Source organism: Phytophthora sojae (genome assembly GCF_000149755.1).
Source record: "Phytophthora sojae unplaced genomic scaffold PHYSOscaffold_11, whole genome shotgun sequence".
Lineage (NCBI taxonomy): Eukaryota > Oomycota > Peronosporomycetes > Peronosporales > Peronosporaceae > Phytophthora > Phytophthora sojae.
The window spans coordinates 1499109-1512406 of record NW_009258125.1 but is presented as its reverse complement, the minus strand read 5'-3'; the positions used below and the strand labels follow the sequence as shown (position 1 = coordinate 1512406).

The 13298-nt window shown below is 55.6% G+C and overlaps 7 protein-coding genes across 7 annotated transcripts; all 7 read left to right on the top strand.

The window, feature by feature from the left end:
* Positions 1-162: 162 nt before the first annotated feature.
* Positions 163-551, top strand: PHYSODRAFT_288836 (hypothetical protein; the record flags this gene model as incomplete). The annotated part of the gene is made up of 1 exon (XM_009538199.1): positions 163-551. A coding segment is annotated over one exon (389 nt), but the record flags the coding sequence as incomplete, so codon positions are not given.
* Positions 552-1686: 1135 nt separating this feature from the next.
* Positions 1687-2202, top strand: PHYSODRAFT_306284 (hypothetical protein; the record flags this gene model as incomplete). Its single annotated transcript, XM_009538198.1, has 1 exon — positions 1687-2202. The coding sequence occupies one exon, from the start codon at positions 1687-1689 to the stop codon at positions 2200-2202; it is 516 nt and encodes a 171-aa protein (XP_009536493.1).
* A 441-nt stretch (positions 2203-2643) lies between these two features.
* PHYSODRAFT_527432 (hypothetical protein) lies at positions 2644-3210 on the top strand (the record flags this gene model as incomplete). Its single annotated transcript, XM_009538197.1, has 3 exons — positions 2644-2873; positions 2957-2961; positions 3008-3210. The coding sequence occupies 3 exons, from the start codon at positions 2644-2646 to the stop codon at positions 3208-3210; spliced, it is 438 nt and encodes a 145-aa protein (XP_009536492.1).
* Positions 3211-3829: 619 nt separating this feature from the next.
* PHYSODRAFT_405321 (hypothetical protein) lies at positions 3830-6232 on the top strand (the record flags this gene model as incomplete). Its single annotated transcript, XM_009538196.1, has 4 exons — positions 3830-4607; positions 4752-5707; positions 5876-5890; positions 5987-6232. Coding segments are annotated over 4 exons (1995 nt in total), but the record flags the coding sequence as incomplete, so codon positions are not given.
* Positions 6233-6665: 433 nt separating this feature from the next.
* Positions 6666-6878, top strand: PHYSODRAFT_433025 (hypothetical protein; the record flags this gene model as incomplete). The annotated part of the gene is made up of 1 exon (XM_009538195.1): positions 6666-6878. A coding segment is annotated over one exon (213 nt), but the record flags the coding sequence as incomplete, so codon positions are not given.
* A 179-nt stretch (positions 6879-7057) lies between these two features.
* Positions 7058-9305, top strand: PHYSODRAFT_288834 (hypothetical protein). Its single transcript, XM_009538194.1, has 3 exons — positions 7058-8284; positions 8367-8552; positions 8576-9305. The coding sequence occupies exons 1-3, from the start codon at positions 7767-7769 to the stop codon at positions 8805-8807; spliced, it is 936 nt and encodes a 311-aa protein (XP_009536489.1). The 5' UTR covers positions 7058-7766; the 3' UTR covers positions 8808-9305.
* Positions 9306-9458: 153 nt separating this feature from the next.
* On the top strand, positions 9459-12657 carry PHYSODRAFT_306283 (hypothetical protein; the record flags this gene model as incomplete). Its single annotated transcript, XM_009538193.1, has 5 exons — positions 9459-10680; positions 11019-11244; positions 11288-11876; positions 11928-12296; positions 12352-12657. The coding sequence occupies 5 exons, from the start codon at positions 9459-9461 to the stop codon at positions 12655-12657; spliced, it is 2712 nt and encodes a 903-aa protein (XP_009536488.1).
* Between the last annotated feature and the right edge of the window lie 641 nt (positions 12658-13298).

Genomic DNA, 13298 nt, shown 5'->3' with positions numbered 1-13298 from the left:
CAGCAGCTCTCGGGCATCAACGCCGTGTTCTACTACTCGAGCTCGATCTTCAAGGACGCCGGCATCTCGGACCCGCGCGTGGGCACGCTCATCATCAACTTCATCAACATCTGGCCGGCCTTCTTCACGGGCGTGCTGGCGCAGCGCTTCGGCAACCGCAACATGATCCTGTGCGGCATCGCCGGCATGTTCGTCATGGCCGTGCTCATGACGGTGGCGTTCCTCGTGGACGTGCCGGCGCTGTCCATCGTCTTCACGGCGCTGTACGTGATCGCGTTCGGCGTGACGCTGGGGCCGCTCGTGTGGGTCATCACGGCCGACCTGTTCCCGGACTCGGTGCGCGCCACGGCCACGTCCATCGGCATCGGCGCCAACTGGCTGTGCAACTTGATCGTCGGCGTGGCGTACCCGTACATCGCGGACGCGCTGGACGACTACAGCTATCTTCCGTTCATCGTGCTGCTGGCCATCTTCTTCCTGCTGTCGCTGAAGCTGGTGCCGGAGACGTCCAACAAGTCTGCGGACGAGGTGCAGCGCGAGTACGAGGAGCGCTACCGTAGCCGTCAGTAGGGAAGTTGAGTGCGCTAGTGGGCCGGTGCTGCTGTTGTTGTTGCATTGACGGCATCGGCGCAGGTCTCGTTGATATATAAGCTGCTATAATACGATGTGAACGTTGTCATTACGTTGTGTTGTTTTGGGCATGCATAACTTAGTGTTGAAGATGCTGAAGCTACTAGGCGTTTGTTTCTCCGACCAACCACTGCCGAGCAAGGATCGCCTTGCAATATTGGGCCTTCGTGAGGACAGCAGTGATAGAGTAGTTTGCTGATTGCTGCCTCGTGGTGCTCTGTATCCTAGTGGCCGTCGTCGTATGATAGTGAACAATAAACAAACGGCTCAGATACTTAATAGCAACTGGTCTTGGATCGACACAACCGGTGTTCAATTCAATGTGACGCACGATAAAAGAAACTATTCATTGCGCGGAAGCGAGAACTTGCCATCCGTGTTCATCATGCCAAGATGTTCTTGGGCACTGGCGCTGCAACAGAGGCCATCTCGTATGCAGGCACCTATTATAACCGCGTGGCCGATCGCGCACTCACTGTCGGCCTCCACTGGATTCGTGTCTGCGCCGTCGCCACCCGGCTGCATTTGCAAGTCCTCAGAATGTTGGTAAAACGGTCCAAGATCGGATTTCTTCAGCCGTAAAGTGATCCAATCACTGGGCATTAAGGTTCCCGCCCCTTGTTGTGGACGGAGACCAGTTTTCCGCTGAGCGGGAAGGCTATTGTGGTCCAAGGACGCTGCTCAGATCGGTCTGTGCTGCATCGCACCAAGTGGCTACATCCCAAATGCGCTGGCGCATCGCATGGATTCAATCCCAGCACCCGGAGGTAGTAGAAGTAGTCTAGCAAGTCATTTGTAGTTTTACCTACAAGCCAGCAGTTGCTGGACATCTGGACTGCTCAAGGCGCCATGTCCGTTACACGACGCAAGCTAGTCGGCGAAGTGCACCCGCTACTTGCGATGACCCTTGGGCACCAAGATTGGCCAAAACGCGCGTGGCCGAAGACTCGGCTTCAGGAGCTACATGAGCGTCTGATGGCCAAGCTCGGGACGCTGGGCGCACCAGCGAGTACACCACCGACAGCGCCAGAGTGGCTGCAGGAGCTAGCATCCGACATGGATGTAGAGCGGCTTGCGACGGCTCAAGTAGAATGGGTCAACGCGCTCTCCGGGGCACAACAGCTCGTCTCGCTTCGACACGCACTGCTCTACGTGCTCTACAAAGAGCTGCAAGGCCAACCGCCGCACGGGTTGCTACGCAAAATAGGCAAGTCCATAACCGAAGAACCCCGCAGTTTCCAGGCCTGGGTGGGCCAAACGTCAAACCCAGACAGCGTTGACATCGACCAGTACCCGTCAATTACTACCCGTGAGTTCCTTGCCTCCCTATCCGAAGGAGAGGGGTCAGATGCTGAAGTCGAGAGAGCGCGTGGTCAACAGCAACCGACGCACACGCCAAGAACGCCACTACGGACCACTCAGCGACATGCACCCTCGAGCGCACGGCAAACGGTGGCAGTTCCCAACCTAGCCACTGAGTCTAACGATACCGACGAAGATGCAGCCGAGCTGGAACTGATTGAATTCATCCGAGATCAGAGACCGCACCTCCTGCGAACGTACTTGCAGTGATCACTAGGACAGCAGTCCATCCAGAGTCTGCCAGCGACCCGAGTACGCACAGCTTCGAGTGACATCAATCCAGCACCAGCCAAGCGCAACAAAAAAGCATTCTTCGTCACCGCAGACCAAGAGAGAGTCCACCAAGTTATAACCTCGGATCCTCACAGAGGTAAGAGCGGAGAGGAGTACATGGAGTATCTGACTACTTCGTCGCTACCCCTTGATTTTCACCCAGGGATGCTGACCCGCCTGTACGACATTGGCTTCGGTTCTAAGGGGTTGTCACTAAGTCACTTCGGTCACGTCGGGTACCTCGATCGCCTTCGCAACGCAGCCACCGGCAGCGTGGACACAACCGACTTCACACTACCGATTCCGCGGCCGCCGGTGATGACCTCATGGAAACAGCTGCACTCGGCAACGCGAGGTTTCCTCCTGTACTGCAGCGAGATGTGTGATCCCACAACGATTCGGGTGGCGGCGGCTCTCGACAACTTTGCTCTGCAGCTAGAAGGCTGGAACCACTGGTTGCCTGAGGAGATTCCTACTCTCGTACTTTGGATCAACGCCACCTTGGAACGCTATCGCAATGCTGCGGCCCAGGATGCACTCTCAGGCGGCAATCCCCGTTTTGAGGCAACCGGGTGGTTTACCACAACCAACCCAGACCTTCAGGCCCTGTTAATAACCGCACTGTCAGAACGGTCAAACCGACCACAGAGCACGTCTACACGCGAGGATTCTCGGTGGCGACCGCAAGAAGAGAAGGTCCGACACGTCAAGCAGCCGTCGGAGCGCAAGGTCCCCCAGGCAGTCGTCGCAGCGCTACCACGCAAGGACGGAAAAAAAGTGTGCGTTCGCTTTCTCTCGAAGCGAGGGTGTGCATCGGCGGACCCAACAGTGTGCAAGTTCCCCAACTTGGTACACTTTGAACCAGCGACAATTGACCCCATCGTGCGAGACTACATCAACACAAAACTGGGCGGGATCAGCGACAAGTTCTCGCAGTCCAGCTGATGGCGTCCGGGTTGTGATGATCGCTCACAACTAGGACAGTCCTCGTGTCTACTCATACACAAAGCGCAACAGTCCAACTGCACCTGCAGAACGCCCAGGATAAAGGAAAAACCTCCTGACTTCGCGCGAGAGCTAAGACCCAGCGATCCACCCACCGCCACGGACGCAAGCCTCCGTGGCTTAAGGGCGACTGCGTATGACAGCAACGCATCCATCAACGACGGGATGTACTCCTATTCAAGCGCCGTTCCACCTGACTATGCCAGCAGCCATGAACACTGCGCTGGCAGACCCAGGCATCACGAAGCAGAAGCTGAGCGCCCACGGTCCGGCGAGAGAGAGCTGCAAACCGCTATCTATCGAACGGACTAAGCGCGGTAACCTCCCAGAGCATTGGCGCCCGAGTGTCCACACCATCAAGGCTTCGGACGACCGACCAGCCCATGTCAGTCTTCGATGCCTTTGCGTCAAGGTCCAGGCCATTCTGGAGCGCCAGCTGCAGGCAGATGAAACCAAACGCGACGTCCGTACAGCGCAAATGCTGCGGAGAGAAGGAATCGCAGTGCCAAGCGCGGCGCCGAAGACCTCTGATCACACTGGCAAGGTCCCTCGATACTGCCTAGACTACAAAAAGCAGCATGCGTTCTCCCGCCTCATATCCCGAAGTCAGTCCACACTTGAACAAGTCGTCGAGCTCGCAAGAGGCCAGTCTCCAGAGGACCCCCGCCCGAACAAAGCGCTATCCCCGAACCGTCTTCATCGACTACTGGAGGGATTCGAGCACCGCGACTCACTATGCAGCGCAGCACGGTTTGGCATTGATCCTCAATGGTCCACGCAAAATCAAGAGCAGCAGGAGCAGCAGCGCATTCCAACAAATCACAAGTCTGCCGATCGCCACCTTAATACAGTGGTGAAAAGCGTCCGCGAAGGCCAAGACGGAGGACAGTATTTGGTACTGGACGCAAACGTGCTCGAAACACTCGGCAACATTCGAATCAGCCCGCTCGGTGCAGTCCCGAAAGCAAACACGGACCCCCAGCTCGAAACTCGCCTAATTCATGACCTGTCGTACCCCATTGGCAGCTCAACCAACGATGCATCGGACAAAAGCTCGTTCCCAGAGGTGCGGTACCGGCACGTGGCGGCAGTCGCGAGAAGAATTGAGGAGTGCTACGCGCAGAACCCAATGATCACCATCTACGTAATGAAAGGCGACGTGAAGGGAGCGTTCCGGCACATCATGTTGATCGCACGCAGTGTCCATTGGATGGGAGCACGCATTGCACAACTGGGCGCTATCATCATCGACATGTCGGCCCCATTCGGATGGACGGGATCTCCAGCCTTTTACGGGATGTTCGGCGGAGCGATATCATGGCTGCTTGGACGCGAGAGTCCTGCTACGATGGCAGCACATCCAGCAGATCCGACCCCATTCTTCGCATACGAATGGGTCGATGACCACATTCTAGTAGAGCCCGACACTCCTGGTCGCCTCGAAGCAGCAAGCTCAGCCTTACGAATCGCTATGACTGCAGTACTTGGTCCACGAGCCATCAATGAAGGAAAGTTTTCGGAGTGGAGCACGAAGGTAGAAGTTCTCGGGTTGGAGTTCGATACCATCCAGCGCACAGACTCGATGTCACAGGCAAAGCTCTTGAAAGCCCAAGACCGCGTTCGAAAGACAGCCCAGAAGAAAAAACTGTCAAAGCACGAGATGCAGTGTCTATTGGGGAGCCTTCGCCACGTCACTACGTGTCTTAGGAGTGCAAAACCCTTCTACCAGCGCCTCCAACGGTCTATCAACAAAGTTTCACGATGGGGGAGCATTGTGATCGACGAGTCGACACGGCAAGACTTGGAATGGTGCGACGTCATCCTCACGCACGGGCGCTGGTGGTCCCTCCCGACATCAATGTTATGCGCCGAACCCGCTATCGATGTCCATTTGTACATGGACGCCAGCAACGAGGGCCTCGCAGTTCTCGACCCCGCTCGACGACGGTATATCCAGTTGCTGTATGACGAGCACGAGCACCAGCTAATCGAGCAGACCTCCGGATCAAATGGGTTCAACATAAATGTCCGAGAACAGTTCTGCGTGGCGCTCGCAACATGGATCTGGGGTCACCAATGGAAGAAAGACGGTGTACATTTACTTCACGTGCGCTGCTGGACGGACAATACCAGTGCAGCAGCCTGGACCAACAACCTGTACAGCTCAAACCATTTCGCCCAAGAGCTGAACCGTGCTATCGGGTTCGCAGAAGCAACCCTCGGACTATGTATTTCAGCTGGACACTTGCCTGGTGACTGCAACCTCCTTGCCGATGCCGGGTCACCGGCGCGGACAGCATCCCACGCGAGAATATGGACTAACGCAACTTCTTCGTGGACACAGGACAGCGATCCGGATCAAGTACGACACATCTACAAAACGTTCTCGACGACCTACAGGCCCGATTGCCGGAGGACCTCTGTGTCTTATGCTCGTGTCCGCTGCAAGGATCCTAGTAGAATAAGAAGCTGAAGTAGCTAGTGTATTTATACAATGCATGTAGGATCAATGTGGTCGCTGGGCTTGGCACTGAGAAGAGAACCATCCACTTCTGAATCTCCTTCTCCTCTCCAAGCTCCAGCAACCAAGATCCCGGAGCCTTAGGCCCCGCCATCCAGCGTTCCAACCTTCCTACTGTGCCCGTGGCAATGCGCAACAACCGACACCGATCACTTGCAGATGACAGCCACCGCAAGTATGCCGTAACGTGGACAGAGTGGAGCAGCTGGTGCAACACACAAGGCTTTTCCCCGTGGCTGGCAGGTGAAAACGAAGCAGACTCTCAACAATTGGCTGTTTCCCGATGGCTCCCACACGACAACAAACCCGGAAATGCTCCCAGCACTGTGTTGTCCAAACTCAGCCAAGTATCATGGTATCATCGCCGATACCGAGGACTCAAGGTTGGGCTCCACGCGGGGCACCAGCTCGCTGTGCAAGGGATGCTACGGCTGTCACCACCTCCAACCCAAAAAGAACCTGTTACCCCACGCATCCTCCGACAACTCCGCCAGGACCGCAACTTCAACAATGCCCGTGAGTGCGTGCTGCTCTCATGGGCTACTTCTTTATGTTGCGCCGCAGCGAATACCTGGCGGACCGAGGTCAAGTGAAGCCGTACATCCTACGATACGCGGACGTGACATGCATCACTCAAGACGGAAAACAAGATCAACATGAAGCTGATGCGACATCGGTTCGAGTATTTTTCCGTGGCAGCAAAACGGACCAGTGCGGGCGGGGCGAAACCAGAATCCTCGAGCGCTCTGGACTCTGGTGGGCATGTCCCGTTCGCGCCGCGTGGCTCCTAAGTCAGCATCAACAACGTATCGGCGTCTCCAGAGAAGAACCAATATGCAGCGTGACACAAGGCGAGTTTATTACGGCCAAGGCCATGACGGTAGCGATCAAACATGCAGCAAAGTCAACCGGTGAAGATCCTGACCGGTACGGCACTCACTCGATGCGAAGTGGGGGTGCGACCTCTTTTTTCACGGCCGGGATTGACCGCTTGGCCATAAAGAGATTCGGGCGGTGGAAATCCGACGCGTACGAGCGGTACACTCGCATCGACGGGCACACTCTCGCTGGCCTTGCAGCCAACATGGTCTACCACATCTCATCGGGTCCCAGCCTTCGTCAAGCACGGCTTCGCCAACATACGGGGGGGGGACTGCTCCAGGCCGCACAGGCCCGGAGCGCCTTAACGAAGTCGAACACGAATGAATTGTGGCCCCCAGCCGTGAGCGATAGTGAAAATTCCCCATTGTGCGCTCCACGGATCATCAGGGCCTCCGAAAATAGCATTGTCAATAACATTATTTCAGAAAATAACAATAAATTACGCATTTCGGCGGGTTCAGCCATCTACCGTGATAATTTATTGATGTGCTTTGTGATATTACATAATTTATGACAGTTACCTTTATATAATAATGGTAGCGTTTTACCAGCCATCTTCTCGCTTCCAGTCGTTCAGAAGAACTGGAATCACTGGTTGTCTGCGTTGCTAGTTGCAGCTCATTTGGCAGCGTTCACTTTTCAATTTTCACTTCTCAAGCCTCCAAGACCTCATCCAGCATGGTTCGCGCTATCCGCCCCCCCTCGCCCTACCTACACGAACTCCCAAGTCTCGGGGTTTTACTTCCGCCCGTGTCGCGACGAGAACGACGAGGTGATTCTCGAGTATTTCCGTTGCCGTTGCGGCACGGTTCGGAAGCAAACCGATAGGAACGGGTACTCCTACCTGATGCAACATATCAGGCGGGAGCACCCTGACTACGAGACCGTCATGCTCGACGCTACGACGGCGGAGAAAGGCTCCCTCGTGAACTTCGTCCGCCACTCGGCGCTCAATCTCCACGGCTGGATGGTTTGGATTGTCATGTGGAACCTGCCACTCTCTTTTTGTGAGAGCCGAGAAGCTCGGCGGTACGTGTATGCATAAGGTCATTGTGTTTACATTACTACGGAAACTAACAACTTTACTTTATGGATGTTATTCAGCTACTCCAGCCTGGACCCCATCTCGGAGGAAGCGCTGCGGGCTGGCATGGACGGGATCGTCGTCGCCGTCGAGCGTTCGATTGCGTCGGAGCTCCCAGCACGCTTCGGCATCATGCTCGACGGCTGGACACACGCATCTGAGCACTACATCGCCGTGTTCGCGTGCTATGAGGTGAACGGCTGTCCCAAGACAACGCTACTCAGCATGGCCCCGCTGCTGGACGCGCTGGACGACGTTCTCTCCGCGCAGGGCCATCTCGAGTCTCTAACGACCATGCTGCCGCGCGATTACGGCGTACAGCTGGCGCAGTGTCGCTTCCTCGTAGCTGACAACTGCGCCGTAAACCGGCGGCTGGCAACTCTTATGAGTGTGCCGCTTGTTGGTTGCGCAAGCCACCGCCTGAACCTTGCTGTTCAGGCGGACATGGCGTCGCATGAGGAGGACCTGGCTGCTGTGCAGGCGCTCATGGTAAAATTGCGTACTCTCACCCAATCTGCCAAACTACGGTAAGCGCTAATGTGTATGTGTGGTGTGTCAATATGTCTCTAACACAATTTGTGTACTTTTGTAAATTTTTTTACAAAATAGGTTGAAAACGCCACTTCGGCCTGTCATTCGCCAGGACACGCACTGGAGCTCTACGTTCGAGATGGTACGGCGCTACCTCCAGCTCGAGTTTCTTGACGCCGAAGACGACGACCTCATGGACCTGCTGCCGCCGCCGGCGATGAACAAGCGACTGCGGGCATTGTACCAGGAGCTGTGCGACATCGAGTCGGTCTCGAAGGCCCTTCAAGACACGACGTCGACCTGCTGGACGTTCGCGAGTGGTTCGACGAGCTGATCGCTGCCAAGTCACAATATGGGCGCTACATTGGTAAGTTTATAACTGTTGAATTTGTGTTTAATATTTTTACTAACAATTGTATAATGGTTTTTATTTTGCAGGGCCTCGGACCAACATTGTGCACAACCCAGATTTTGAGGCTGGGTGTGTACGCGTTCTCCGCGGGAAGGCGCAGCGGCTGACGCGTGCTGAAAAGGCCGCTTTGCAGCCCTTCGAAGCTGCCGGACCGGACGACGCGGCCGCGAGTGAAGAGGAGGAGGATCCAACCGCGTCGTTCGTGGAGCGTCTTCGGAAGCGCCGGCGGCTTGCACAGGACCGTGTCTAGTATGAGCAGCTGAAGAGCATCCCACCCACGTCGAACGTGGTGGAACGCTTCTTCAGCATTGCTCGGGTGACGTTTGGTCATCAACGACACGGCCTACTGCCACGCACGCTTGAGACGATTTTGTTTCTCCGCCAGAATCGGTCGTACTGGGATGCAACGACTGTGGACAATTTGAGCTAGATGATAAGCTAACTGGTGTCGTGTTAATAGACTTCATGCTTTTCATAATACTATTTATTGTGGTACGTTGGGGGCAATGCCATAATGTACTGTTGTATTGGTAGGAGCGTCAGGGGATAATCTATTCAGCAACGCCCAACCTACTAAATAAAAATGCCATATTCGGAGGCCCTGCGGATCATGGCCTCACTGCTGGACAAGTCCGGACGCAAGGGGCCAGCCTACGCCACGTTCCGACAACTCCGAGCAGACCCAACTCGGCCCACTTGATGGCCCTCAAGCCGCGTCATGTCCCTCTCGCCTGCTCTTCTCCTTCGCCGAGCCGCTGATGCAGCTCGTAGCTGAGCGGCCCCTGACGGACGATGATCTATGGAAACTAGAAGCGGCCAACCGGACGGAGACGGCGTTCGCCAACTTCCTTACGCACCTGGAGCCGTCCGACGGCTCGCTGTTTCGTGCCGTGGCCCGCATCTACGGCACAAAGCTGGCCGTCTGCGGTGCCGCATCCTTGATATCTGCAGCGTGCGGCCTGTTCGCACCGGTGGTGCTGCACCACGTCATTGAAGCTTTCGCAGCGCCAGCCACCGACCTGCGGGACTTGAGTGTCTGGCTGGGGCTTTTCTTCGCCTCTCGACTGGCGAACGCTCTGGTGTCGGCCCACGTGGCGTACTACCTCGACGTACTTGGGCTGCGCCTTACTGCCGCGTTGAAGGCTCTTTTGTTCCAGAAAACACTGCGTCGGAACGCAGCGAGGGCCGACTCGAGCGCAGCCGTCGACATCTCGAACCTGTTCACGTTGGACGCCAACAGCGTCTCCACTGTTGCGCACTACATCAACAGTGCGTGGATCCTGCCGATCCAGATCGGCGGCGTGGTCTATCTGCTTTACTGGGCCATTGGCGCCGCGGCCTTCGCTGGCCTGGGCGTGATCGGGGCCTCGACACTCGCTGGGATGTTCGTGGGGAAGGTGAGTGTCGACGCGTTCAGGGAAATGATGCGGCAGCGAGACGGACGAATGAAGGCCATCAAGGAAGTGTTTGGGGTCATGCAAGTCGTCAAGCTTAACGCGTGGGAGGGTAAATTCGCAGAGCGTATTGCAGACCGCCGAGCGACGGAGATGAAGGCCCAGCGGTCCTTCCTGCTGACGTGCTCTCTCGAGGAGCTGGTGGTGTGGGCGTCGCCCTTGATGGTGTCTATTGTCTCGCTGGCTGTATATTCGGTGGGGATGGGGCAGCCTCTCACTGCAGCCAAGGTGTTCACGGCTCTCGCCCTCTTTAACGCACTACGCGGCCCGTTGCAAGAGCTCCCCAGCGTCATCCAGGCATGTCTTCACTCCAAAGTCGCGCTGGATCGTATTACAGAATACCTATCTCACGCGGACTACAACGCATCGAATGTACTGAGAGAGGATCCATCGCATGCAGAAGACGTCGCTGTATCGGTCGAGAATGGGAGCTTCGGGTGGAAAGCAGACTCTCCGGTCTTGGCCAACGTAAATATTACCATCAAGCGAGGAGATCTGGTGGTTGTCCGCGGAGCTGTGGGGGCTGGTAAGTCGTCACTATGCTCAGCATTACTTGGCGAAATGGAAAGAATCGCTGGCAATGTATTTGTCCGCGGGAGGGTGGCTTACTACTCGCAGCAACCGTGGATTCAGAACATGAGCATCCGCGATAATATCGTGTTTGGGTGCGACTTTGACGACGCCAAGTATCGTAAAGTACTCGACGCTTGTGAATTGCTGCCGGACCTGGCTCAATTTCCAGCAGGAGATGCGACTGAAATCGGACACAAGGGCGTTAACCTGTCTGGAGGCCAGAAGGCTCGCGTGAGTTTAGCTCGAGCCTGTTACTTCGATGCCGATGTGGTTATCCTGGATTCGCCGTAGATAACGGCGTCGTTCAGGGTGAAAGACGCGAGTCAAAGCAGCGTCGGAGTTCCTATTCCAAGCACCAGACAGCTTCTAACATCGATGCACCTGAGAAGAGCGAACGCCGGATTGACAAGGAAAATGGTTCTACGGGACAGTTTGTGGAGGACGAAGCGAGGCGGGAAGGACGAGTCGCGAGCGAAGTCTTCTGGGCTTACTTCAAGGCGTTAGGCGGGATGAAAATGTGCGTGTTCGCAGTTGTTGTGGCAAGCTTTCCAGATTGGCAGCGATCTCTGGCTCAACCACTGGACCAGCGAAGGTCTGGAGATCGACGACGAAATCACTAAGAGGAACGTCATCGTTTACGCGCTACTAGGCGGCGGTGGAGCGCTTATGGTTCTGGTTCGATCCGTTTGCGTCGTGTTGGTCGGGCTCGGGGGAGCTAGATACCTCTTTGGAGCCATGACGGACGCGCTGTTGCGTGCTCCCATGCGATTCTTCGACACGAACCCCATCGGCCGAATCGTGAACCGCTACGCGACCGACATGGGCTCGATCGATTTCCGTATGCCGTTGATCTACGGTGGATTTCTTGCGGACTTCTTCGTCGCCGTGTGCCAGTTGGCAACAGCAGCGTATATGGTAAATTTCTTGGGTCTCCTCGTAATTCCTCTCGCTTGGATCTATGTCAAGGTGGCGAACTTTTACTTGTCCTCGTCAAGCGAAATCACCCGCTTGCAGCGAGTCGTATCTTCCCCCGTCTTGAGTCTTGTCAGTCAGTGTGAAGAAGGAGCTGCTGTGATTCGAGCGTTTGGTCCGGACTGTGTCTCTCGGATGACGAACACGATGTTCCAGCGCATCAACAAGTACAACAAGGTCGCGTATATCAAGACAGTCACGGAGAAGTGATATCTCGTTCGCAATCAGTTGGTCGGCTGTGCTGTTGTCGTTGGCATTGTGTCGTCGCTGGTGTATCTCCGAGCCTTCCTGTCGCCAGGACTGGTGGGGTTGGCCTTCACCTACGCTCGCAACGTCGACGGAGGCCTGGCCAACATTGTCCGGCAATGGTCGTATGTGGAGATCATTATGGTTAGCCCTGAGCGCGTGATGGAGTACGCTTCGCTCCCTCCAGAGGGCAAGCACAACATGCTCATACAAGTCGAACCTGCTGCAGGATGGCCGCGTGGTGGGGCGGTTGTGTATGATAATGTCGTCTTCAGCTACAAGGAGAGCGGAGATGAAGCGGTGCTGAAGAACGTCTCCTTCAGCATCAAGAGTAACAAGAAAGTCGGCGTCGTCGGTCGAACTGGAGCGGGGAAGTCGAGTCTGTTTCAGTGTGGGCGAGCGACAGTTACGGTGCATGGGTCGCGCGCTGCTCAGCCGCAGTCGCATCGTGGTGATGGATGAAGCTACTGCGGCAATCGACCACGCCACCGAGCAACGGCTGCAGGAAATGATCACCCGCGAGTTTCAAGACGCCACCGTGCTGACAATCGCCCACCGTCTTGCGACAGTGCTGGAATCCGACCGCATCTTGGTGCTAAACGAAGGTGAAGTCGTGGAATTTGACACGCCCCAGAGTCTCGTGAAGGATTCTGAAGGCGTATTCTATGAGCTGGCGAAAGAAGGCGGATATCTACACAAATTGCGTGCTTAAAACAGATCGGATGCAGTACGTGTAGACATAACTCGTAAGCCCAAGAATTGATTCCAATGCGAAGTGCTTGGTAGATGACGTGAGCGACAAGAAGACGAAGCCCGAGAGGTAAAGTCCAGCTTAGAATTAATTGGTGCTCAACCTAGCTTTCACCGATGGAAGTGGCTCGCATATGCTGTCTTTTCAAGGCGAGCCAGCGCGTACTCCCTGCTAGAATCGCTAGCGTTCACAGGGCTGGGCAGCCTGAGAATGGCAGATATGGAGGCAGTGCCTGGTATTAGCATCAAAGCACCCTGAAGCTCAAGGTTTTGAGCCTCAGCAACCTCCGATATGACCTAGACGACAACAGGATCGTTGAGAAATGCCCCAATCTGGAAGAGCTGGCCTATAGCGGAAAGGAAACGATGGATGAGCGGATGAACTTCAGCGAGTATCGAACAATTAACCTGCCAATTCCTCGGATGCTCTGCGATCGCTGGCCTACTTTTCCCGGCCTTGACAAACCTAAGCAACCCACTTACCGCTGCAGAATTCCGAAAGCACCACCTCAAGCCGATCGACCGAGTGCTTGAATTCCCACTGGACAGTAAACTCGCGTTATTGAGCGTGTTTTCATCTGCTGAGGAGAGCAAACGAAAGAC